This window comes from Capra hircus, chromosome 3 (assembly GCF_001704415.2).
Source record: "Capra hircus breed San Clemente chromosome 3, ASM170441v1, whole genome shotgun sequence".
Classification (NCBI taxonomy): domain Eukaryota; kingdom Metazoa; phylum Chordata; class Mammalia; order Artiodactyla; family Bovidae; genus Capra; species Capra hircus.
The window spans coordinates 84,519,548-84,543,645 of record NC_030810.1 but is presented as its reverse complement, the minus strand read 5'-3'; the positions used below and the strand labels follow the sequence as shown (position 1 = coordinate 84,543,645).

Genomic DNA, 24,098 nt, shown 5'->3' with positions numbered 1-24,098 from the left:
AGAAAATATTAGCAAATGATATGACTTATAAGGGGTTGGTATCCAGTATATATAGTTTATACAATGCAACATCAAAAAAAAAACCCAATTTTTAAAAATGGCCAGAACTGAATAGATATTTTTTCAAAGAGGAAATGCAGATGCCTAAACAAGTGCATGAAAAGATGCTCAACACACTAATCACCAACGAAATGCAAATCAAAAGCACAATGAGATATCACCTCACACCTGCCAGAATAGCTCTTATCAAAAAGAACACAAATAACAAATGTTGGTGAGGATGTGAAAAAATGAGAACTCTTTTACATTGATGGTGGGAGTGTAAACTGGTGCAGTCACTGTGGAAAACAGTTTATGGAGGTTTCTCCAGATACTAAGAATAGCACTACCTTCAGTTCAGTTCAGTTCAGTCGCTCAGTCGTGTCCGACTCTTTGCAACCCCATGAATCGCAGCACACCAGGCCTCCCTGTCCATCACCATCTCCCGGAGTTCACTCAGACTCACGTTCATCGAGTCAGTGATGCCATCCAGCCATCTCATCCTCTCTCGTCCCCTTCTCCTCCTGCCCCCAATCCCTCCCAGCATCAGAGTCTTTTCCAATGAGTCAACTTTTCGCATGAGGTGGCCAAAGTACTGGAGGTTCAGCTTTAGCATCATTCCTTCCAATGAACACCCAGGGCCGATCTCCTTCAGAACGGACTGCTTGGATCTCCTTGCAGTCCAAGGGACTCTCAAGAGTCTTCTCCAACACCATAGTTCAAAAGCATCAATTCTTCGGCACTCAGCTTTCTTCACAGTCCAACTCTCACATCCATACATGACCACAGGAAAAACCATAGCCTTGACTAGATGGACCTTAGTCAGCAAAGTAATGTCTCTGCTTTTCAATATGCTATCTAGGTTGGTCATAACTTTTCTTCCAAGGAGTAAGCGTCTTTTAATTTCATGGCTGCAGTCACCATCTGCAGTGATTTTGCCAGTTCTACTCCCAAGTATGTACTTGCAAAAAGCAAAAACACAAATTTGAAAAGATACCTAAAAGAATTATTTAGAATTGCCAAGATATGGAAACAATCTAAGTGTCCACCCACAGATGAATGGGTGAAGAGAATGTGGTATACATGTATAATTGAACACATTCAGTCATAAAAAAGAATGAAATCTTGCCATTTGTAGTAACATGGATGAAACTGGAGGGCATTATGCTAGTGTAGCAAATAAGACAAAGACAGATACCATATGATATCATTACATGTGGAATTAAAAATTACAACAAACTAGTGAATAAAACAAAAAAGTAGACTCACAGATATAGAGAACAAACTAGTAGTTACCAGTGGGGCAGGGGCAACATATGGGTTGGGGAGTGGGAAATACAAACTATTGGGTATAAGATAGTGTCAAGAATGCATTATATAATATGAGGAATATACCAATATTTTGTAATAAGTATAAATGGAAAGTAACCTTTAAAACTGTATAAAAATTTTTAAATAAAAAAGCAAAAAAAAAATCCCTTTGCCACTAATTGTTGATCTTGTTTAGATATAGTTTTCTAGTTTTCTTACCTATAAAATAGGCAGAAATAGCAATCATGAATTTATATACAGCACAGTTAATTCTGATTACGCTAACATTTTTTATTTTAAAAGTGGCTTAATGAATTGGAGTTTATACTTATATGGCTACAAAATCAATATATCTATCCACACAGTCAAATTACTATGATAAAAACCAGGACCTTAACACTTTTGTTCTTATATTTGGAGAATGAATGGAAAGAATGTCTCTACTGAATCATTGGTCACACAGATCCACAAAATCTCTTACACTAAATATCAACCAATGGCCATGAACTCCTAATGTGTTATGAAATACCTTTGATCCTAGGGACAAAAATATCAAGAAGACCTTCCAAAGATGACCACCACTGAATTAGAATAAAAAACATGGGTTCTGAAGCTGGACAGAAAAGCTAAGTGTATGCCTATTTCTCACTGATTGGTCATATAGATGTAGCCAGAACATAACTTCCTATAAAAATGCTCAATTAAGTGAGGGAGGAAAAATATCCTTTTGTTTCTTATAAAGGAGATATCTTCCCTTTAACAATTCACTAGTTAAAAAAAAAAATCTCTAGCACTGAGGAGTTAGGATAAAGAGACAAGCTCCTAAACAGGGTTGTTTTTCTGCACACTAATGAAGTTCATAATTTAATTGGAGAAATTATTAGACATATTCTCTCCTTATAATGGTACAAATCTCAAAGGAAAATGAGCTGCTAATAGATATATTCTCTTTATAACTCAAGAAATCCTCAAGGATTTAAAAAATATACTCTGAATCAGAATGGCATTCTGTTGTCCACTTAACATGGATTCATACCATAAATCTTTATTTTAAGCATTTCCACTGCAGTTAAGTAGCAATGCTCTGTATTGTTTCTTATTTTTAAGTATGGCTATTAAGTTTTTCATCTGAATGCTCTCATTTATTGAATTTTCTTTTGAAAAGAAGAAGAAATTAAAATGAAAGTTTGGGAAGGTATAATGGTTAAATTTACTTTGAAAAAAAAAATTCAAGGGATAGAATCGTTGCAAATGTATGCAAGCTTACTATATGAAAGAGGCAGCACACATTCCCTACAGTCCCAGCAGACAGAATGTGGACTAATACAAGAAATGAAAAGGAAAATTTGACTGCTCTCAACTGAAAGATAAACTTTCTTAAATAAACTAAGGTAGTTGGCTATTTCCAAGTTTATTCATTAATATCTGTGTATTGTTTCCGTGTTTGATGATGTCTATTAAGTGCAAGTAGTTGCAGGTATTAAAGGTCTATGGAAAAATATGAGAAAAATTAATATTGAGAAAATTAAGTTCATTTATTTTCTCCCTCAGAAAATGAGCAACTATCATAATTTCGTTTTAGCTGTAAAACACTTAGATCTAATACAATGTGACAAATCAGCCCAATCACACATTATAAACTTGGTAAAATGAAATAAGTAGTTCAGATAAACGCACTGCAATCTGGTGTAATGAAATTCAAGTTTCCTTCACTATTTGAAAATAGGGGGTTCCTGTGAAACCTTTCATCAGCTAAAAGGTCAACACATCTTGCTAACAGATGCATGGAATAAACTGAGATACAGCACAGAAACTCAGAGACCCAGATCAAAACTGTGGAGCCTTGATGCTGAGATGATGAGCCTAGTTCCCAGGGAAGGGGCCTGGTGATGCAGCTCTTACCAGGCCGCTCATGGTGCATGCCGCCTTCTAAAGGGCTTGCGGCGGAACAATCCCTAAACGCTATTTTTGCTCTTCTCGTTTTTAATAAAGGTAAAAATCCTCTTCAGACTCCTATTGGTTAGCAAAAACAGATATTAACATAGATCTTCTGTAAAAAGCAAAGTGGGGATAACTGTACTGGGTCACAAGTCTTGGAGAGGTGGCTTCCAGAAGATTCTAAGAAGGATACAGCCACAAGACTTATTGGTTCATTATTGGCATTTAAAGATGGGTTTTGGTGGCGGGGGCAGGGGGTGCGGGGCACAGATATTCTGGGTCTTCTATGTCTATTGAGCTTGCTTCAGGCTAGCGTGGCTACAAGAGCATAATAGAAAATATGAAGTTTGTAAATAGCAACCTGATTTTGTTACGTTATCATGTATAGGATGTTTGAAAGAAGGTTATGGAACTTGTCGGGTCCTCAGTTTTCTCACCTGTAAGATAGAATTAATGGCACCTGCCTCACAGGCTACTTGTAAGAATTAAAGAAAAGGAGGGGTCTGACAAGAATCTTAGAAACTGCGTGCTGTACAAATGTAAAGGCATATTACTTAAACATTAACGGGGGAATTAACTCATTCCCCTCTTTTCTCATTTCCTTCTGTTTCTCAGAGTTTTTCTTAATTTCTTTTAAAAATTATCTCTTGGGGCTTCCCTGGTGGTCCAGTGGCTAAGACTTTGAGCTCCCAATGCAGGAGGCCTGGGTTCAATCCTTGATTGGGGAACTAGATCCCACATGCCACAGCTAAGAATCTGCATGCTAAAACTAGGACCTGGTGCAGCCATATAAGCAAATAAATAAACAAATAAATATATATATATTTTAAATTACCTCCTACATGGCAGTACTCCAGGGAGTTCTGTAAATGTTCTATAAATGATGATGGTGTTGGTTTAGTCACTAAGTTGTGTCTGACTCGTGCAACCCCATGGACTGTAGCCCACCAGGCTCCTCTGTCCATGGGATTTCCCAGGCAAGAACACCGGAATGGGTTGCCATTTCCTTCTCCAGGGGATCTTCCCGATATAGGGATCAAACCTGTGTCTCCTGCATTGGCAGGTGAATTCTTTACCACTGATCCACCTGGGAAGCCCTTATAAAAGTCATTTATAGTTATAAGGGAAAACACTTATCATATCAGTGTCATCCTTTCCCTAAACTTCAACCATCACATGTAAAGTGATAATTTTCAAACCTACATTTCTAATACAAACCTCTCTCTGGGACACCAGGGCAATATTTGCAAATCCTTTACTGAACCCTCCACTTGGATCTCTTTACTAAAGTCTTTTCTTCTTTGAAATCTGATTGGTTGCCAAGTCCTATTGACTTTGTAAGCAAATATTAAACCCTTATACTCTGATGGCTTTTTATGGAATTTGGAGAACTTTCACAGACTCCATTTGAGCATCAGGACTTGCAGTCACAGTGCTCCACAATTAAGCAATGTTACAGCTCTCCTTGTCTCACTCTGTATTTCCTTGTTAATATAGCCACAATGGATCATCCTTTAACACCACTGCCTTGAATGCTTCTCACCTATACTTAGTTGATATATTAGAACCCATATAATCTTAGGTTTCCTGTGACATGGGGAACTCAGATACCAAGCTGCAGGAATCCTTCAAGGCTTTTGGAGATGCTAAAGGTCCACAGGAAGAAGACAGAAGAATGTCCCCCAGGATTTGTCCACTCCACCAATTTCCCACTAAATGGAGTTCCTCAACATGCTTTGTTGTTGTAAAGCATAATTTGTAACCTAGGATATTCATTCTGCACTAGCTGCTTGGCATTCTAAGTTAAGGCACATATTCAAGATATCACACAAGTGTTATCCTCATCAAAGCTTTTGCTAGGCTGCCCAGATTAAGTTAGTATTTCTTGCTCTGTTTCCAGGGCACTTTACACACTTACCCAGTAAAAGCATTTAACCCAAACTGTCATCATATTTTGTTTCATGTCTGGTCCCCTTCTGGGTATCAGTTCCTTGAAGGCATTGACTATGCCTTCTGCATCTCTGTATAGCCACTGTCTAGCCCAGCATCGGTCCCAGGGCAGAGGTAAAGTCTTTTTGGGTAACAGAAAGAAGAAAGGTATTATAAAAGCAGAGTCTGTTAAGCAGTACCAAAGCCCAATAATAATCAGGACTAACTGGGAAGAATGGACAAATGCCAGGTCAAACGTGTCAAAAGCACCCTTCAGGATGCCTCTCACAGGAGAAGTGAAGAGTAAATATTTTAGTGGACTTATTCAAACTGCAGCTAGGAAAAAGAGTAGGAGAACTTGTAGGATAAATGTAAGTCTTTTATAATTGGCAGAGCACTTTTGTATTACATGTGTTTTTCAAATTATTTGAAAAAAAAAAAAACTGTAGAATGCTCAGGTGCTTTTATACTTTTAAGTTTCCACAGGTGTTTCTACTTACCTAACATCACAGGTTTGTGCACTAACCATCTGAAAACCTTCCTTCAAGAAAGTGAATTTCAACCACACTTTGTCCCAATTAGACCAAATACAACAGCAGTCATATTTTATAGTGAGGGCTTATGAGTATATCTTATTGTTCCTGAGGTAAGAGTAGAGGGGGGCCTTTCTCACTCCTGACACCTAAAGAGAATACTTCTGCCCCTGGACTTTCCAAGCTCCTGAGATTAGGCAGGGAGGCTGTGGTTCTAAGCTGGGGCATCAGTGAGGGGAAGAGAGCACCCAAAACTGTGTAGAAGTGGAGCTTCTGTGTGAGTGCTCCCTGGCTCCTTTCTGAAAGACAGATGGAGGCATAGAGGGCAACGTCAATTCTGTAAATAGCAACTGACAGCCAACTGCCTATAGAGAGCTTGGGTAGACCCTGAAGGGGTTAAGAAATGAGTAAACACCACTGAGAAAAAAATACTGATAATTATGTTTAGGAATATTGTGTAACAAGGCAAGTAATGGAGATGTTCTTTAGTGTTTTCTACCACTGAGAAAAGTTCTTACAATTCTATGCTAAATCTCTAGAGGCTGAAAAAAATTTTCTATTATCTTATATATGATACATTGCTGACAGTATATCTTACAAAACAATGAACAGACTGTCCAATGATCATCAGTGTTTCAGACCGGACCATTATTACAGTAAATCACATTACTTCCTTGAAGCTCTTCACCTCAAAGAAACAAAAATGTTGAATTTATATTCTATAAAGTCTATCTATCTGAGAAATATAATGTGTACTTTTTGATTAACTTAAATCTGTAAAGTTTAGACAGAAACAAAACACTTAAAAAGCAGAACTTGCAACTGTGTAACTAAGAATACATTTTGGACATTATCTGTATTTAATCAGCCCGGGCATTTAACTCTCTGTCTGTATAAAAAAGATGTTCAGAACAAACGTCTGCTCTCCACTTTTCCTCTCACCTCTCATCTGGGTAGATTTTATTTATGCATTAGATGACCTTTTTGGCCATTAGAACCATCTTGCTTCACCAGTTAATTAACACAAGTACCATAATTTAATACAGTTAATGCTACTTGATGCCCTTTAATGTACTTTCCATTAGTAATATTATTGTAGTATTACCCTGTAAATTAAAATGAGATCAAGACTAAGAGAGCCACTCTTTAATTAAGGTACTGGCACACTCCGCTATTATTCACTAGAGAAAATCACCCTGATTTACTGAAGCAGGACATCCATAAGTCAGAATTAGTCCATGAAGATTATTAGGTTTATTGAACAATGGAAGTAACACAGAATCACTAAGAATGCCAACAGCCATGTGTCTTCTTTTTCCTCCATTATCTTAATAAATCACACAATAAGATGGAGTAAATGGAAGCCAAAAAAGTGTGGGCAAAAGAGGAATAAAATTTTTATGATGTGATTACAGTTGTTGTCACCAGTGAAACTGGCATCAGATGTGTCACATGCTAGAAAAGAACATAAATGCTATACCGGTTTAGTAACAATCAAAATGTCATTTTTTACAGCAAATTATACTAGCCAGTATAAAACATAAAGGCTATATACACATGTGCACAGGGAGTGGAGAAATGGCGTTCATAGTCTTCAGTCAATTCGAACAAAGACACGCCACTGTTTGTGTTTCACAGCTTAATATTTCAAGCGGAAAAAAACCTGTAGTATTATATGTCCACTATTGTAAGGAAATTTACCCATTTTCCTCAAATAACCCATGCCAATTCTCACATTATGGTAGGGGTGGACGGGGCGTGACAGATAGAAAAATATCTATTATCATGATCAGACACAGACATGTAAAAGTAAGTTACACGTTGCAATCTCATCAAGGCTGGAGAAGAGTGGGCTGAGGGAAGCAAAGACTTCAGTTACATTTTGGAAAGCTTGTATTTATAATATTCTTGAAAAGAAACTTTTAGAACTTTATTTTAGAGATGATCAATTAGTGTTCAATCCCTCTATAGATTATTTACTCTGCAGGAAGGAGAAAACTCAGGATTTTAATCCAATGGGAATTTTCTACTCTATATCAGTTTTTTGCTGAAAGGGCTGTGAACCAGGCAACAGCTTAACAGTCCCCTTTGGTGGCTCCATCTTCCTTACGTAACTTAGAAGCTGGAGACACGCCTAGCCATCAGGCTTAGTTCTTTAGTCCCTCCTCTAAGACTAAAAATACCCCAGCCATCTGGTGCCTAGCACAGTACGTGCCAGCGTCAGTTTGCCCCGAGGAGTCTGGACAGAGTTTGGGAGGGACAGAGTGGGACATTATGGAAGGGGCTCACCTCTATTGCACCTTTCTCTTTTGCCAGCTGCTTCCCCAGCAGCTTACAGCTGACTGGTGAACAGGAAAAGACAGAGGTGAGTTCCAGAGAAGGGAGGAGGGCTCCTCCAAACTCCTCAGAACCACTGAAAGGCAGTTGAAGGAGATAACTGATAAATCTGATGGGATTCTACACTTCTACCACGGCACCTTTAAGTGACTGACCCCAGTAGAGAATGTACAAAAATGCCTTTAGCTTTAAAATATACTTTACACTCTCTTGACTACTCAGAGGAAACAAAAATAAATATCTAATGACAGAAATAAGGCCCAACAATGGTTATTTCCTATCCAAAGAACATCACAAGACTGCCTTTTTTATGAATGTAAAATGAGAGTTTTAGAGAAGTTGGACTATAAAGATTTTGGCTTAGATAAAGGAGTTCTCAAACTGTAAGTAAACTGACCTCGGTGATTCTACCTAACAATATAGATCATACTGGGATTCAAATTCAAATATCAGCTTATTAATTTAGCAATTATTCTTGTAGATAAACAGAATACCTGTTACTTTGTTATGGCTTGCTATTATTAACAATATCAACGTCAACTATTTTTATATATTACATGTTCCCAAGAATAAGATACTGGAAACTGATATTGTGCTAAAATTCTCACAAGTACAATAGCTGCTTTTTATTATAAATACAAGCTCATATTTAAGGTCATAGCTCCACACTGCTCTCTCATTATACCCTGGTAATATATGAACCCTAGAACCCACAAGCTCAATATTGAACCAGTGGATACTTCTTCCAGAATATTTCAGATTTTGCTCTAAAGGTAACTTCACCAAACTTCACCAAGCCTCGGTTAAAAGTTTTTAAAGAGGCTCCATAGCTAAAGACTCTTGACTCTTCCACAAGAAACGTGAAGCTAGAACAAAGCTGAGAATAGGTGGCCATCAGTTCCTGCTACTCTCCATAAGCAAGATTCCATAAGGTAAAATCCCTTTGCCATTGTACTGAACTCATGCCCACCAGCTCATTCTGTATGTCCACTATGGCCCTCACTTAGCAGCAGTGACCACTTCTTTCAGTGCACAAGTGTATAAGCACTATCACTAAAGGTGTTTGAGAGAACTCTCTGAAAGCCCAGGGAGTCTCAACACTTCTCTAGTCTCCGAGGACTCAGCTGCCATAAGAGATGCTGGAAGCCAGTAAACTTAATGAATCCTGACTTGTTGTTTAGCTAAACCTACACAATATACGCACTGTTTATACATATGATTAAATAAACCTATACAGTTAACTAAAGCTACATGATATATGTACTGTTTATATTTGTATTGCCATATATTTGATTTAAAGCTCTCGGCATTTTTAGAATGATTTTTGCTCTGCTTCACATTTCCATTTTTCCCCCCATTGGGCTCTGTACGCCACTCTTATATTTAGTTTTCCTACCTCATCATCTCATGCTTCAGCTCCCATCAGCTGGTTATTCTGGTAATATGCCACACAAAAATTAGGTTGAAAATCTCTGTTGGTGGTCTTGGTTCTCATTATTAAAGTTTTTTATTTAAATGTCTTCAAAGTCCTTGGAAACCTGCTCAACTGTGTCTCTGGTATATTATAAAATCAAAGACATACCTGACTGTAAGCATTAATGCATTTGAACTTTGGTCAGTCTATAATTGTCCGACAAAATGAAGACAGCCTGACTCATATTTTAAGTGATAGCTTATTGTTTTAAAATAATAACATCTGAAACCCTGAAAAGTAAAGGTTTCCCCACTTTAACAAATGCAATGTTTCCTAAATGCTTTCGGTTCTGATTTAATAAATGTAAAGAGATATAATTTTCATTTTCAAAACTTTTAAAATACTATATAACAAAACATAAACAGAGAGTTGCACCATGCTAAAACCCACTCTTGAATTCAGAAACAACAGTAAGATGTATTTCCTGTTTTTCCGTTCCTTTTACAGAGACGTTGGCTTTGTTGCCCTGGCTTCCTTACCTTAAGGACTTAAACCACCCCCTGACCTAGAGAGTTCCTTGGTCTCAAGTAAGATGCTTTCCTTTTTCTTGTTTTTTGCCTTTGGTTTAAATGCTATGAAATCCCGCCAGGTTCAGGATCAGTGACAGCAAGTCTGGGATCACAAATTATTGCTGAGTTAGAAGGGTCTCAAATGCCTCAGAACCTACCTCTAGGCCGATGTTTCTGAGAAAATCTTGCAATAGAAAGTAACAAAAGTCAGTCTGCAGCTGCACAACCAGCAAACTGGCCTTTTCTTTGGAAACACCCATTCTCATTCAAGCCAAACAGCTGTTTTCTTACCTTCCGTGCACCTTTATGTCTGAGATTGCGTAAAAGTAGCGTGCCAAGTGTAGCTCATCTACAAATATTTCCCCGACAGCGGGTCTCAAAAGCCTTATCCTCAGGTCTGTGACTGTAAAGAAATCTCTGAGTTTCTTGGTTGTATCCAGTTGTCCGTAGAGGGAAGCCATATTGCGTAACCAAGGTCCGGCAAAAAATGCGAACCTGTCTTTGATTTCAAAGTGGATGATTTTGCTATTTGTCGTATAACCTGTGGAGTACTCTTCAGTGCAAATGATTTCTAAGACCGTATGCTGTGATAAATCCTTCACGGATTTAGGATCCATGTGAAAAGCGTCTAAGCAGTCTGTGGCATAATACTGATACGGCTGCCATGTTCGTCCATAGTCAAGAGATTTCTCCAGGATCATTTGGTCTGGACGCCCTGATTCAAAGGTAATAACTATGTTGTCTGTTAGCTCGATAGTTTTGCTCCAAGACAGAGTGATGTTAACCTGGAGAGGCTTGGGATACTCTTTCCAAGTAGCAGACTGCCAAAAGGTGGAGGGATGTCTTCCTTCAAAGTCAAACATCAGTTCAGGTGGGTGTGCCAGTTCTGGGGTACTTGCATCACACTCATTATTGCACATGTAGGGGTTGCCCTATGGAAGAAGAACAAAAGAGGGTGCGTCAAAACAGTGCTATGACACAAGTCTTGCCACATTGCTATTACTGAGTAGGAGGCTAGGAGAAACAGGAAGGGGGAAAAAAAACTTTGCAGCAATCATTTTTATCTGCCATAACTGGATTCTCCTCTTTAATAGCTTAAAAAAAGAGAGAGAGAGACAATATGGTAATTTTCTTGTCTTGTTTCCTTCCATGATCTTTAAGAAATGAAACAGTTTATTTATCCCATATGTGTTAGACCCATAATGTGATCCCAGAAGCACAAAACCACTGATCAGCTAACAGCTCATACTTCCGCATCCCCTTAGAAGGATGCTATAGAAAAGCAAGGAGATTCCTCTGTGCCTCAAGGGCATTCCTCAAGAGCACAGTTTTTTAAAAAGTTTAATTTTTCAAGTAAAGCTTTAGAATTTGCAATGAACCATAGATTTGTTTGGGAGACAATACCCCCATACAACATTCAGCTTCTTTTCGCTTCACCTCAAATCCATCACTCTTAATAGGGTCCCTGCTTCATAAAGCTTGCTTTTAAAGCATTTACTTTGTTCACCACAAATCATTAAATTGTGGTACACTCCAGGCTCTGGGGCTTGGTCCAAACACCTGCCATCCTATTAGCTAGAGGCAAGGGGATTGTTCAGGAAAGACTTTGGGCGGGGGTGTGCTCCAACTTATCAGGACAGGAAAAGCCAGCACTTTAGAAGGTTTTTACAAAGAGTCACAGTCACTTGATGTGTTCACTCTGTGCTGGCCCACAGTGAGCTCTCCATGGATGTTAGCCATTATTATTATTTTCTTTCACACAAAGGTTAATTCCTTCACATTCCACTCCAACAAGAAGCTGAAAATAAGTCTCCTTGTCATATCACAAGTTATAACACCACTTACGTGAAACTAAATGGCTGCTCTCAGGTTTCATCAGTAGACTGATACTAGAGCAAACAACTGGCTTCCCAATTTGGGTTTCATTTTTTGTTTTTAAAAAATGGTATCATTTGAAGTCAACTCTTCAGGTATTTGTCTGTTATCCTGTACTGGGTAATTTTACCCATGGATGGGTAAAAGATTCGATCCTCTGACATTGTCCTTAGGCTTTTTTTTTGCTTTTTTTTTTTTTTTCATGAACTAGGAGCTTTCCATCATATCTACAGGATACATAAGCTGAGTCTCAAATAATGAATTTACACTTTAGACATCGATGCTCAGTTACTAGCTGACTCCTTTGAAATATGAGATGAACATTGGAGACTTGCTTCGGCCTCCCTAGAGGCAACTTCCTCCTACCTAGTCAGCTAAAACTTTCACTCTCTCTTTCCCATTAATGCAACTGAATCCTAAAGCTGGCAACAAGTTTGGGGGTCTGAGTATAACTGAGAAGGGGCAGGAGAAAGGAGAAAAGGTACATTATTTGAGGAACAGAACTGTTTTAAAAATATATTCAAGGCATCAGTGATAGTGGAAATGTTTCTGTTCTCTCTAGAATTTCAATATCCTATTCCTGATCCCAGCGTCTGTGGCACTATTTATAGTATCCGCTTCAAAACGAGCCAAGGGGGGGGAAATAAGTTTCTGTTCCAGGTGGAATAAATCACCAAATTTATTATTATTTAAACTCTTTTAAGCATACCAGAGAGCCAAATGCATAGCTCTGCAAACTGGCAAAGACTTTTTATGGAGGGCTATAAATATTGTGGAATCTGTCAGGATTTATAAATTCTAAATATATGGAAATGCACATTTTACTGGAAGGGGTCAGATTTACACAAATCACACCTTCATTTGAAATTTACTGAAAAAATATGGTCACTTCAAAATTTACCAGCATGTAGCCATCTGCACAATCATTAACATGGATGCTACCACCTTTCTCCTGACAAAAGTGTCTTCATCTGAGGTCAAGGATACTGAAACACAGGAAATCAACTCTGTGGGATACACCAAAGTGAGTTATCAGACATTTGTATTAAGTCTTGTTGAAAGGCAGCATTTCTTCCACTTCCATTCAGATACACAGAGCTTCTGAGATGGGGACAGGGTGCTGAGACAAAAAATAAAAAAGGCACAGCTAGCTGATTCTGGGTATGGTTCAGTAATAATAAGCCTGTCTTAAAAAATATGCTTGAAGACATATAGTGAAAAATCACTTATTTCCACCTCTGATAAAAGGTGTTGACAATACCTTGTATTTATTTAGCATTTATGGATCAGTTGCTTTACATGTATTATCCTGGGTAATCCTTTTCATCTCTATCTTACAGAAGAGAAAACTGAGGCATAGAGAAGTGTTAAGCAACTTGCCCAAGGTCATATAACAGAGTAAGTGGTGGAGCCGGAACCCACTTTCTCTGCACCTGATCTGGCCCTTTCACCTCCTAAGTCAATGTAGTTCCCTATATGGAACCTAGTTATGGAAACAAGAGTAGGCTGGCAGAACCGAAGAACCTATGACCAAGCCTCAGGTCTTCTTGCCTTGGAGAGCCCTAATGAGCATTATCATACCTCTGAGAGGCCTTGATATTAAGAAACTTCCTTAGCTTCATGTACTACCGAATTTCAGAAACTTATTTGACCATGGAACTCTTGTTTTAGTAATCCCTACTTGTATACCACATAAGTAGAGTTCTAGAGAGCATCCTTTGAGATTCTCTGCTTGTATTACTCTTAAAATTGTAAACACATGGATGGGATGCCAACCAACAGGGCACAACCTAAAGCTTTAGTTCTTTAATGAAGATGTAGCCAAATTTTGCACTCGTTGCTTCTGTTCCAGAGGGACATGCTTCCACTTGGGCTGAGAAGACAGAGAACCCAGGATAAATGCTTACTCTTACATCCAATTGTCAGCTATCAAAATGCATGCTGGGAAGAGGGGAAATTTTCATTTCTTTGCACTGATTTGGTACCTTAGACACCAGAAAAATTGAGAGAAAAGCTGTAATTATTGACTGCTTACAGTATTACTATATTTAAGGCACTTGTCTTGGCTCTCAGAATATAACAGTAAACAAATCTAAGTCCTTGCTTTTAGAATAGCTTCCATCTTAGTCAAGGGAGATATACTAAAAAAAAAAAAACCCTGATATATAATGCTTTATAATGTTACATGATGATAACTGCTATACAGAAAAATAAAGCCAGTTGGAGGAGAGAATGGTGTTGGAGAAAGGATACTGATTGTAATTTTATACTGGGAGGTGAGAGAAAATCTCACCTGAACAATACAACATTTGAGCAGATTAAGAGCAATTCCCAGTTTACACAGGAGATAATCAGAGGTTAACTAAAATGACAATTTCATACTTCATGTGACTCTACTCCTAGTGATAATTTTAGCAGCACAACGATTTACTAAAATCATTCAGTAAACAAATCATTTCAAATGAAAAACTACACTAATGAATGCAGATACCAAAACCCAAACATAAAAAATTGAACCATTCATATTTCATAGCATCCATGCTCTTTTGGGAGATTAATGATTTGGTGACCATTAAGAATTGATGCTTTCAAGTTGTGGTGCTGGGGAAGACTCTTGAGAGCCCCTTGGACTGCAAGGAGATCAACCAGTCAGTCCTAAAGGAAATCAATCCTGAATATTTATTGGAAGGACGGATGCTAAAGCTCCAATGCTTTGGCCACCTGATGTGAAGAACTGACTCATTGGAAGAGACTCTGATGCTGGGAAAGATTGAGGGCAGGAGGAGAAGAGGGTAAGAGAGGATGAAATGGTTGGATGGCATCACTGACTCAATGGACATGAATCTGAACAAACTCCAGGAGATAGAGGACAGGGAAGCCTGGCATGCTGTGGTCCATGTAGTTGCAAAGAGTTGGACATGGGACTAAGTGACGGAACAACAACAACATAACTTACTAGAGATAATGACATTGACAGAAAATTAGCTGAGGGGAAAAAAAAAGTCATTCTGGTTCCCTAAGAAGAAACCCTGCATGTTAGGTGAGAGAGGGAAAGAAGAAAGCCAAAGCCGAAAATCTTACAATTCTAGAAAGACAAAGCTGGAGGAGAGATTATATGCTAAAATATTTAGTGTAAATATTTCACAAGGGTGTGATCTGTACTGTTGTTACAGAGAATTATCAACATGAAAACAATTGCTGTAAAAGGGATTACATTAATTAAAATTTCAACTATTTCAACCACACCCTAATCCTCTCTAATACAATCAACAATAAAATTTATATAAGAAAAACAACTTCTTCCTACTTGCAAAAGCAAAGAACACTTCTAGCTGCTAAATCTAACAGATTCAGGCATTTACAAGTGTAAGCAATTATTTTGTGGCCAGCAGGCAGTCTTAAATAGATCTTAATTGAAGTCGTACAAGGAACAGATCCTTAGATGATTGTCTATGGACAAAGCAGAAAATATTTATGGCTGTGCTGATAATATTTACACCATTAAGAAATGTCTAAATAATTAAACAGATACTGCTGCTAAATATTCAATATTTGTAAAACAATTAGAAGACTGTGATGCTTAACTTCGTTTAAAAAATAATGTAATATTTTACTACTGAGGGAAATGAAGGTATTTATTAATTAGCACTTTGTAGCCAAAGTGGAATGCTGTTACTCTTCTTTAATGTGTTTTCAGAACTTAGAGGAATAAATAAAATTTTAGATATGTTCTTACTGTTTCTATGGACAGAAGTGTCTTCCTTCTGTTAGTTCAGTTCAGTTCAGTTCAGTCGCTCAGTCATGTCCGACTCTCTGCAACCCCATGAATTGCAGCACACCAGGCCTCCCTGTCCATCACCAGCTCCCAGAGCCTACCCAAACTCATGTCCATTGAGTCGGTGACGCCATCCAACCATCTTATCCTCTGTCATCCCCTTCTCCTCCTGCCCTCAATCTTTCCCAGCATCAGGGTCTTTTCAAATGAGTCAGCTCTTCTCATCAGGTGGCCAAAGTATTGGAGTTTCAGCTTCAACATCAGTCCTTTCAATGAACACCCACGACTGATCTCCTTTAGGATGGACTAGTTGGATCTCCTTACAGTCCAAGGGACTCTCAAGAGTCTTTTCCAACACCACAGTTCAAAAGCATCAATTCTTTGGCGCTCAGCTTTCTCCACAGTCCAACTCTCACATCCATACATGACCACTGGAAAAACCATAGCCTTGCCTAGACAGACCTTTGTTGGCAAAATAATGTCTCTGCTTTTTAATATGCTGTCTAGGTTGGTCATAACTTTCCTTCCAAGGAGTAAGCGTCTCTTAATGTTATGGCTGCAATCACCATCTGAAGTGATTTTAGAGTCCCCAAAACATAAAGTCAGCCACTGTTTCCACTGTTTCCCCATCTATTTGCCATGAAGTGATGGGCCCGGACACTTAAAAAGAACATCCTTTTACCTAAGATCTACTAGACCGTTTAGAGTTTAGAAAAAAGAAAAAAAAAGGAAATTCTATATAAGCAGTATATAATGTAATACTTGTGGTTCCTACCATTGTGAACTTATTTTTCAAGCTTAACCTGTTGGCAAACTATTGGGAATGACAGTTGGAAATATAGAGAATCCTCATGGGAGATTTGCTACAAACCTGTAAATTTACATGCCACACAGGCATGTGCTTACAAGTGGCTATGCGAAGCATTTGGGTTAACACTTACATGGATCGTGAGAAACACTGAGAAAGAATGGCCTAGCAACCATTTGCCTCTGGCTCATTCTTGTTTGTTTCATTGGTGACAGTGGAAAAAACAAACAAACAAACAAACAAAAAATGGCACAAAAGCCAGGGGAGCAGAAACTGCTGCATTATTCTGGGATAGCGCTCCTGACCTGTTTCCACTGTGATTTTGAAATGGACATCAGTATAGTCAAATGGCACACTGATAAAGAATCTGCCTGCCAATGCAGGAGACACGAGAGATGTGGCTTCGATGCCTGGTCAGAAAGATCCCCTAGAGAAAGAAATGGAAATCCATTCCTGTATTCTTGCCTGGAAAATTTCATGGACAGAGGAGCCTGGTAGACTACTGCCTACGGATTTGCAAAGAATTGGTCCTTCTGAGCGAAGGGGCATGCACACGCACGTATACACACACACATATGGCTTTGCCAATGCAAGGTTTTCAAAGGGTAAAGACACCAGTAGCACGGTCCACGGCTCAGCTCTCAGAGAAACAGACCATGAGCCGCATGCTTTAGCTGCTAGGCTAGGCGATCACCCTCAAGAGATGGCTTCTTTTCCTCCTCCTTCAATACAGCTCACTGGGAGCCAAGCAGGACATTTTTGGGGAGGCTGGTGATTGATCTCTTTATATCAGAGGGGCAATTTTTGGTTGGGGGGATTCCCCACTCCCAGTCCCTTCTTGGAACTTCTTGGTCTTGGAACTTCTAGATTCTTCCTTGGCTCTAATAAAGGGGAAAGGCCCCTCCTTTATGACTTATGTGATGAAACTTGGGCTACTCTGAGTATGGGAGTCATGTAGTCATGCTGAGTTAGTCATGCTGAGGTTCCCTCTTCAGGCCATATAGCCTTGTTACTGACATTAGGGAGAACAGAGAGAAATCAGAAGTAGTGGCTTCCCAGATGGCGCTAGTGGTAAAATACCTGTCTGACTATGCTGGAGGCATAAGAGACATGGGTTTGATCCCTGGGTTGGGAAGATCCTCAGGAGGGGGGCATGGCAACCCACTCTGGTATTCTTGCTGGGAGAATCCCATGGACAGAGGAACCTGGTGGGATACAGCCCACAGGGTTGCAAAGAGTCAGACACAACTAAAGTGACTCAGCACACATGCACACACAATCCAAGATAGTGGATATCTTTTCCCAGAAATCTGAAAGATAAATATCAGTGCCACCAATACTGAAAAACACTTGATGACCACAGCTATGGGGATAGACTCTATGTCCTCAGATGGGAAAAACTCACGAGACAGTGTGTTTTTCCAGGTGTCCATTGTTCCTTTGGAAACAAAGGGCAGGGATTTCTTCAAATGGCAATGCAGTTTCACTTTGTAACCTGCCCTATTGATTGGCAGGGGCCCCAATGTAGGGCTTATACATGGTAACAAGATAGCTTGAACATTATCCTGGGACTGTCCGATATCCTGGGACTGTCCCAACTAAAATGTTAGGTAACAGCTATTATAAAAGTACCTGTGTATTTGGGGGAACATGAGTCCCAACTCTGAGCGTGGGATACAGGATAAAGAATTTTATTTTTGTAACTCTGAAGTTAAAAACTGACTACTCCAGTTTCTAATGGAAGCCCTTACTCATCACAAAGATTCCTCCCTGCCATTGATACGGGCTTAAGGACTGATTGAAGCTGTTGCTTGTTTCCATCTGCTCACTGACAATTCTGCGTGTGGACTTTTTTACTCAGAAATAAAGACAGGAGGGCTTAACCTTTCTACAAGAAGAATGCTGCAAGCCATATCACAGATTATGGGCCATAATAGACACCTGTGTAAATCCCCACAGAGGATTATGGTTAGGATTTTCAAACTGGTGAAGGCTGCAGAGGTTAAAAAGACCAAGTTTCTAAGAAGGAGCCAATAAAATTCTCAAGCCACAAACCACAAAAATGGATTCATATATAGCATCTAATTCATTACTTGGTATGTACTGAAGAAGAAATATATAGAATCAAGTGGGTTTGAAAGTTAATGTCTACAGAAAAACACTGTAGTAAACTGATATTATTGCTTTTTAAATTTTATTTTCTTAATAAATACTACTGAAAAACCTTTGGTACAATATTTTTGCCTTACAAATAGTCTCAAAATAGACCAGAACACAGATACTTAAATTTTAATAACACAAAGCTGAAGCAAGCTGTCAACAGTTTAAGTAACTTAAGAGAAACAAGGTGAGCAAAATACCACAAAGGTAGGAATGTTCTGCATCCTGATACCATCATCCATTGCGAGAATTAGTCTGAAGATTCTCAATCTTGAAAGATCTGATTTGATCTCACAAACTGCTTCATTTTTCTCTTACATGAGAAAGCAAATCCATGATCTGCTTGACGCCCATCTTCTGAAAACCATCATCTTCAAGAGAGTAGAGGAAGACCGAAGTGCCCTCTGTTGAAGAGATCACTTAATTGTCACTGGTGGCAGGGGATCTTTCTAATGTGACACCCAAATGTGACTGGGTTTTGGTGAATCTATTCTGATTTTTCATACTCCTTATTTCTTTCAAATGCCCTCCTTCCAAGTTCGTTAGCTGTTTACTGTGTTCAGTTCAGTTCAGTCGCTCAGTCGTGTCCAACTCTTTGCGACCCCATGAATCGCAGCACGCCAGGCCTCCCTGTCCATCACCATCTCCCGGAGTTTACTGTGTACCATTGCTATTTTTAAAATATTGAAAAAAAATATTGTAAAATATTGTAAAAATACTGTAAAAAATAATTTTAAAATATTGTAAAACACATTATTAAGACAATACAATGTTTACAATTTAGTAGTGAAGTTTAGACCTAAACAAGCAACAAAATCACGTTTCTCACGTCAGCTCCTCCTGCCTTTAGAGAGAGCATCGGGTGTCCTTGAGGGTCAACAGTGTCACTTATGACCCTGTACAACCTCCTGGAGTTTCACGCCTTGGTACATAAATAGACATATTTTTGTATTAAAAACAAACAGACATTTAATGGAGTAAGATGTAAAAATAAATTTGCAAGTGTTTCTTTTTTAGGAAAGAAAACAGAGACCTTTCATGCTTGTAACAGACTTGGAGGTAGGTGTCAAAGACCATGGAACAAGAGTATGAAGGAGGAGGAGTCTAGGGGCTCAGCTGGGTGATAATTTACTCACTCCAACATCCTTCCTGCATATAAAACCACTCTGTAGTGGTTGCAGCACCACAAGCTTTATCAAGACTGAGAACTGTGGCTTGAACCATCTTATCAAATTCCAGCCTGAGAATATTTGGTGCTCCAGGGGCCGCAAAGAGTCGAACATGACTGAGTGACTGAACACCACCACCAATGTCAACCAAGGTAGTAGTCTTCATATACTAAAATCTCCATGGTTTTATTTTTTATTTTTTTACTTTACAATACTGTATTGGTTTTGCCATACATTGACATGAATCCACCACAGGTGTACACGAGTTTCCAACCCTGAACCCCCCTCCCACCACCCTCCCCATATCATCCCTGTGCACCAGCCCCAAGCATCCTGTATCCTGTATCGAACCTAGACTAGTGATTCGTTTCTCCATGTTTTTTTAAAAATGAATTTGTAATTCTCCTTCCACCATGTCATAACATATACTATGCACACAATGCTATATAAATTTTAAATTGTATAAGAAATACATTAAGTCTAGTCCCACTCCTCAGGAATTTGGTTTCAATATATTGGGTTGGAACCAGGAACGTGATTTAACAAATATACTAGATGATTTTGATGCAGTTCCCCTCTGGATCACACTTTGATAACGCTGGTGTATTAAGAACCAACATTCTAGGTTAGAGCTGCCTACATTTGATTTCAGCTCTAACATTTAGTTGTTACATAATTTTGAACAAGCTACTTGCCTTTTTGAGCCTTGAATTCTTCTTTAAATTCATATAATAATACATATTCTATGATGTTAATTTGAAATAAAATTACATAAGTGTTTAGCATCTCCTTGACATGCAATGAGTGCTGAATAATTATTAATAGTAGCTAGCATTAACCATGCTCCTCCCTCTGTATTCCTTGACTCTGAGAATGACACAAAATTTTCCATTTCTCAAAGAGGAAACCTGGGAACCATTTTATATTTTTCTCTTTTTCTTCAATTTGTTCACCAGCCAAGTTCTCCAGATGCAATTCATCACCACAACATTGTTCATACTGCCAATGCTGTCCTTAGGTTTTTTTTTTCTTTAGTATTTTAAAATTTAAAAAATATTCTTCTTCTGAATTACTGTAATAGATTTTTATAATTATATCATCATCTCTTTGTCATATATTTTATTTATTCATTTCTTTACTTTGGTTTTTGGCTATGGTGGGTCTTTGTTGCTGCGTGCAGGCTTTCTCTAATTAGTGGCAAGCAGGGACTACTCTTCAATGCAGTGCGCCAGCTGCTCACTGCAGTGGCTTCTCTTGTTTTGAAGCACAGGCTCCAGGCATTCAGGCTTCAGCAGCTGCAGCCTGTGGGCTCTAGAGCACTGGATCAGTAGTTATGGTGCATAGGCTTAGTTGTCCTGTGGCATGTCCCATCTTCCCAGACTAGGGATTGAACTGGTGTCCCTTGCATTACAAGGTAGATTCTTAACCAGTGGACCACCAGGGAAGCCCAGAATTACCGTAATAGATTCTTAAATGTTCTCTCTCCAAGGTACGGTTATGTAGTTCTCTTATAATCTATTGTCTACCTAGCTGCTACAGTAATCTTTCTAAAATCCAAAACTGACTGTATCACACCTCCTCTTACAGCTCTTTAATGGACTTCCCATTACCTTCAGGAGTACAATTCAAATTCCCAGCTTTTAAGATCGTTCAAGATCTGGCCTCTGTAATTTTTATTTCGTAACTCACTCAAGTTCATACCTCATAAGTTGAATGTACCAACCTATGAGTATATGTGAATACACAGTGGACCATATGCATTTTTATATGACTCATATTAAATTCTGGTTGTTTATTTTTATGTCTCTTCCACAAGAGTTCTATGAGAACTGGTACATAAGTGTGCAACAAAAACTTATGGATCAAAAGAACATAAGGGAAGCAGAAAAACAGGAAGTCAGAGAGGAAACAGAATAAATTAAGTAGATTTAAAGTTTGGAATAAGATTTGCTCATAGGTTGGTGATTTGGGATCAAACAGATAACCAAGCTTTAAGAACGTCCCAGCTCCCTAAGTTGTAGATAGAATTTGTTTGGTGTAATACACTGTATCCAAAAAGAATAAAGCCAAACAAAAAACAGGGTCCAGCTCCAAGTGCAGTATGCCTGTGTGTGATTGATACAGTTACTGGGACTTCTGGTGAGGTTGGAGGACAAAGACAAATGGCATGAGCTGCAGTTATATCCCAGTCTTTTCCTGGTGTTCATTTGATCTTCATTTTTCTCCATCAGTCACAGTAGTATTTCTCCTAGTGACTTTACAGCCAAGGATTTCTTTTCCTCACCTCATCTTTCCTTACTTATCCAACTCACAGCATTCTTCTAAGTATACAGGAGTAGCTAAATAACAAGAGTTTTATTTATTTGGGGACAGTTATGGAGAACAAAATAAAACTGAAGGAAGAAGCTGCAAAAGAGATAGTTGTAACTTTAAAATACGCAGGCATAGAAGTACCTCAGTAGTGCAAATCCTTGAAAAAATGTAAGATGTGTAAAGGTGGAAACTGTTGTCCAACTTTCTTGTTGTCCAATAAGAAAGCACACATATTTTGCTGGAAAAGAAGCAAGTGGTCTTTATTTAACTTGCTGCTGCTTAAATGGCTCTCCTAATTACAGAAATCCTTCCAAACTTCACTTCCAAATCAATAGTTCTTATTATGAAACCAGAGAGTCTCTGGAACCGACCTAAAGTTAGGTGAGTCTATTTCCAATGACATCTAAAACAGGAACTGAGATGTCCTTAGAAACTGTGGAATGTCATGATAACTACAGCACAGCACATTCGATAGTGAAACGGGGAATGGACTGGAGATTGAGAGGCACAAGGATCTGCAATGAAGTGAATAGAAAGGTGATGCAAGATTCTACAGAAATTAGATCGACTGAAAGTCGAGAAAAAAAAGAAAAAGACAGACTCATTGGTGACACCAAGGTTTAATGCCTGGTAAAAAGTGAAAATGTTGGCAATAAGGTATCTATCTACAACTAGTAAAGATTTGCCCTCTATCACTGCCTATCCCAGCAGAGTTCCATTTGCAAAATGTTAGTTTGAAAGCTAATGTAACTGAAAACTTTTTAAAATGCCATAAAGATTTTTAATTCATAATGTTCAACAAAATATTTTCAAGTTCTCCATCATCACTTGCTAAGTCATGTCCAACTCTTTGTGACCCCATGAACTGCAGCATACCAGGCTTCCCTCTCCTTCACTATCTCCTGGAGTTTGCTCAAACTCATGTCCATTGAGTTGTTGATGCCATCCACCCATCTCATCTTCTGTTGCCCCCTTCTTCTTTTGCCTTCAATCATTCCCAGCATCAGGGCCTTTTTCAGTGAGTTGACTCTTCACATCAGGTGGCCAAAGTACTGGAGCTTCAGCTTCAGCATCAGTCCTTCCAGTAAATATTCAGGGTTGATTTCCTTTAGGATTGAATGGTTTGATCTCCTTGCTGTCCAGGGGATCTCAAGAGTCTTCTCCATACCACAGTTCAAAACCATCAAATTTTTCTCACTCAGCCTTCCCACTCCCACATCCATACTGTCTGCCTGCTGCTGCTGCTGCTGCTGCTGCTGCTGCTGCTAAGTCGCTTCAGTCGGGTCCGACTCTATGCGACCCCATAGACGGCAGCCCACCAGGCTCCGCCGTCCCTGGGATTCTCCAGGCAAGAACACTGGAGTGGGTTGCCATTTCCTTCTCCAATGCATGAAAGTGAAAAGTGAAAGTGAAGTCACTCAGTCGTGTCCGACTCTTAGCGACCCCGTGGACTGCAGCCCACCAGGCTCCTCCGTCCATGGGATTTTTCCAGGCAAGAGTACTGGAGTGGGGTGCCATTGCCTTTTCTGATACTGTTCGCCTACTTCATTACAAATCCAGCTAGTCTGTTTCCCTCAAATATCCTTCTTACACATTATTCTAGTTTGGAAAATAAAGACCCAAGAGTCCAGAAGGCAAAACAGAGCCCTCAGGAGCCAGTGCAAGGAGTTGTAAATACTCTTAAGGAGCTAAGTGGAACCAATCATATTTTCAACAAGAGACTACTAGAGCTGGGAACTGCAACCCAAGGAATGAACAAGTTATGTTACCCTTCCCAAAGCAGTCACAAGGAAGTGGAAGGCCAACTACAAATGAAGTGGGAAAAAATCAAGTGGAAGAGTGAATAGGACTAAGTGTTGGAAGGTAAATAGAAACTAGTGAAAATAGGAACAGGTTAGGAGTAATTTAAAGATAAGCCTTGTGAGCTG

General features: G+C 39.0%; 1 protein-coding gene across 2 annotated transcripts in view; it reads right to left on the bottom strand.

Moving 5' to 3' along the window:
- The window catches only part of NTNG1 (netrin G1), a 369,085-nt gene that overhangs the window by 153,505 nt on the left and 191,482 nt on the right, over window positions 1-24,098 (bottom strand). For both annotated transcript variants that reach the window (XM_013962581.2, XM_018045837.1), the window contains exon 3: window positions 10,362-11,002. In XM_013962581.2, the coding sequence (XP_013818035.2) occupies window positions 10,362-11,002 (641 nt within the window). The remainder of the gene's footprint in view (window positions 1-10,361; window positions 11,003-24,098) is intronic.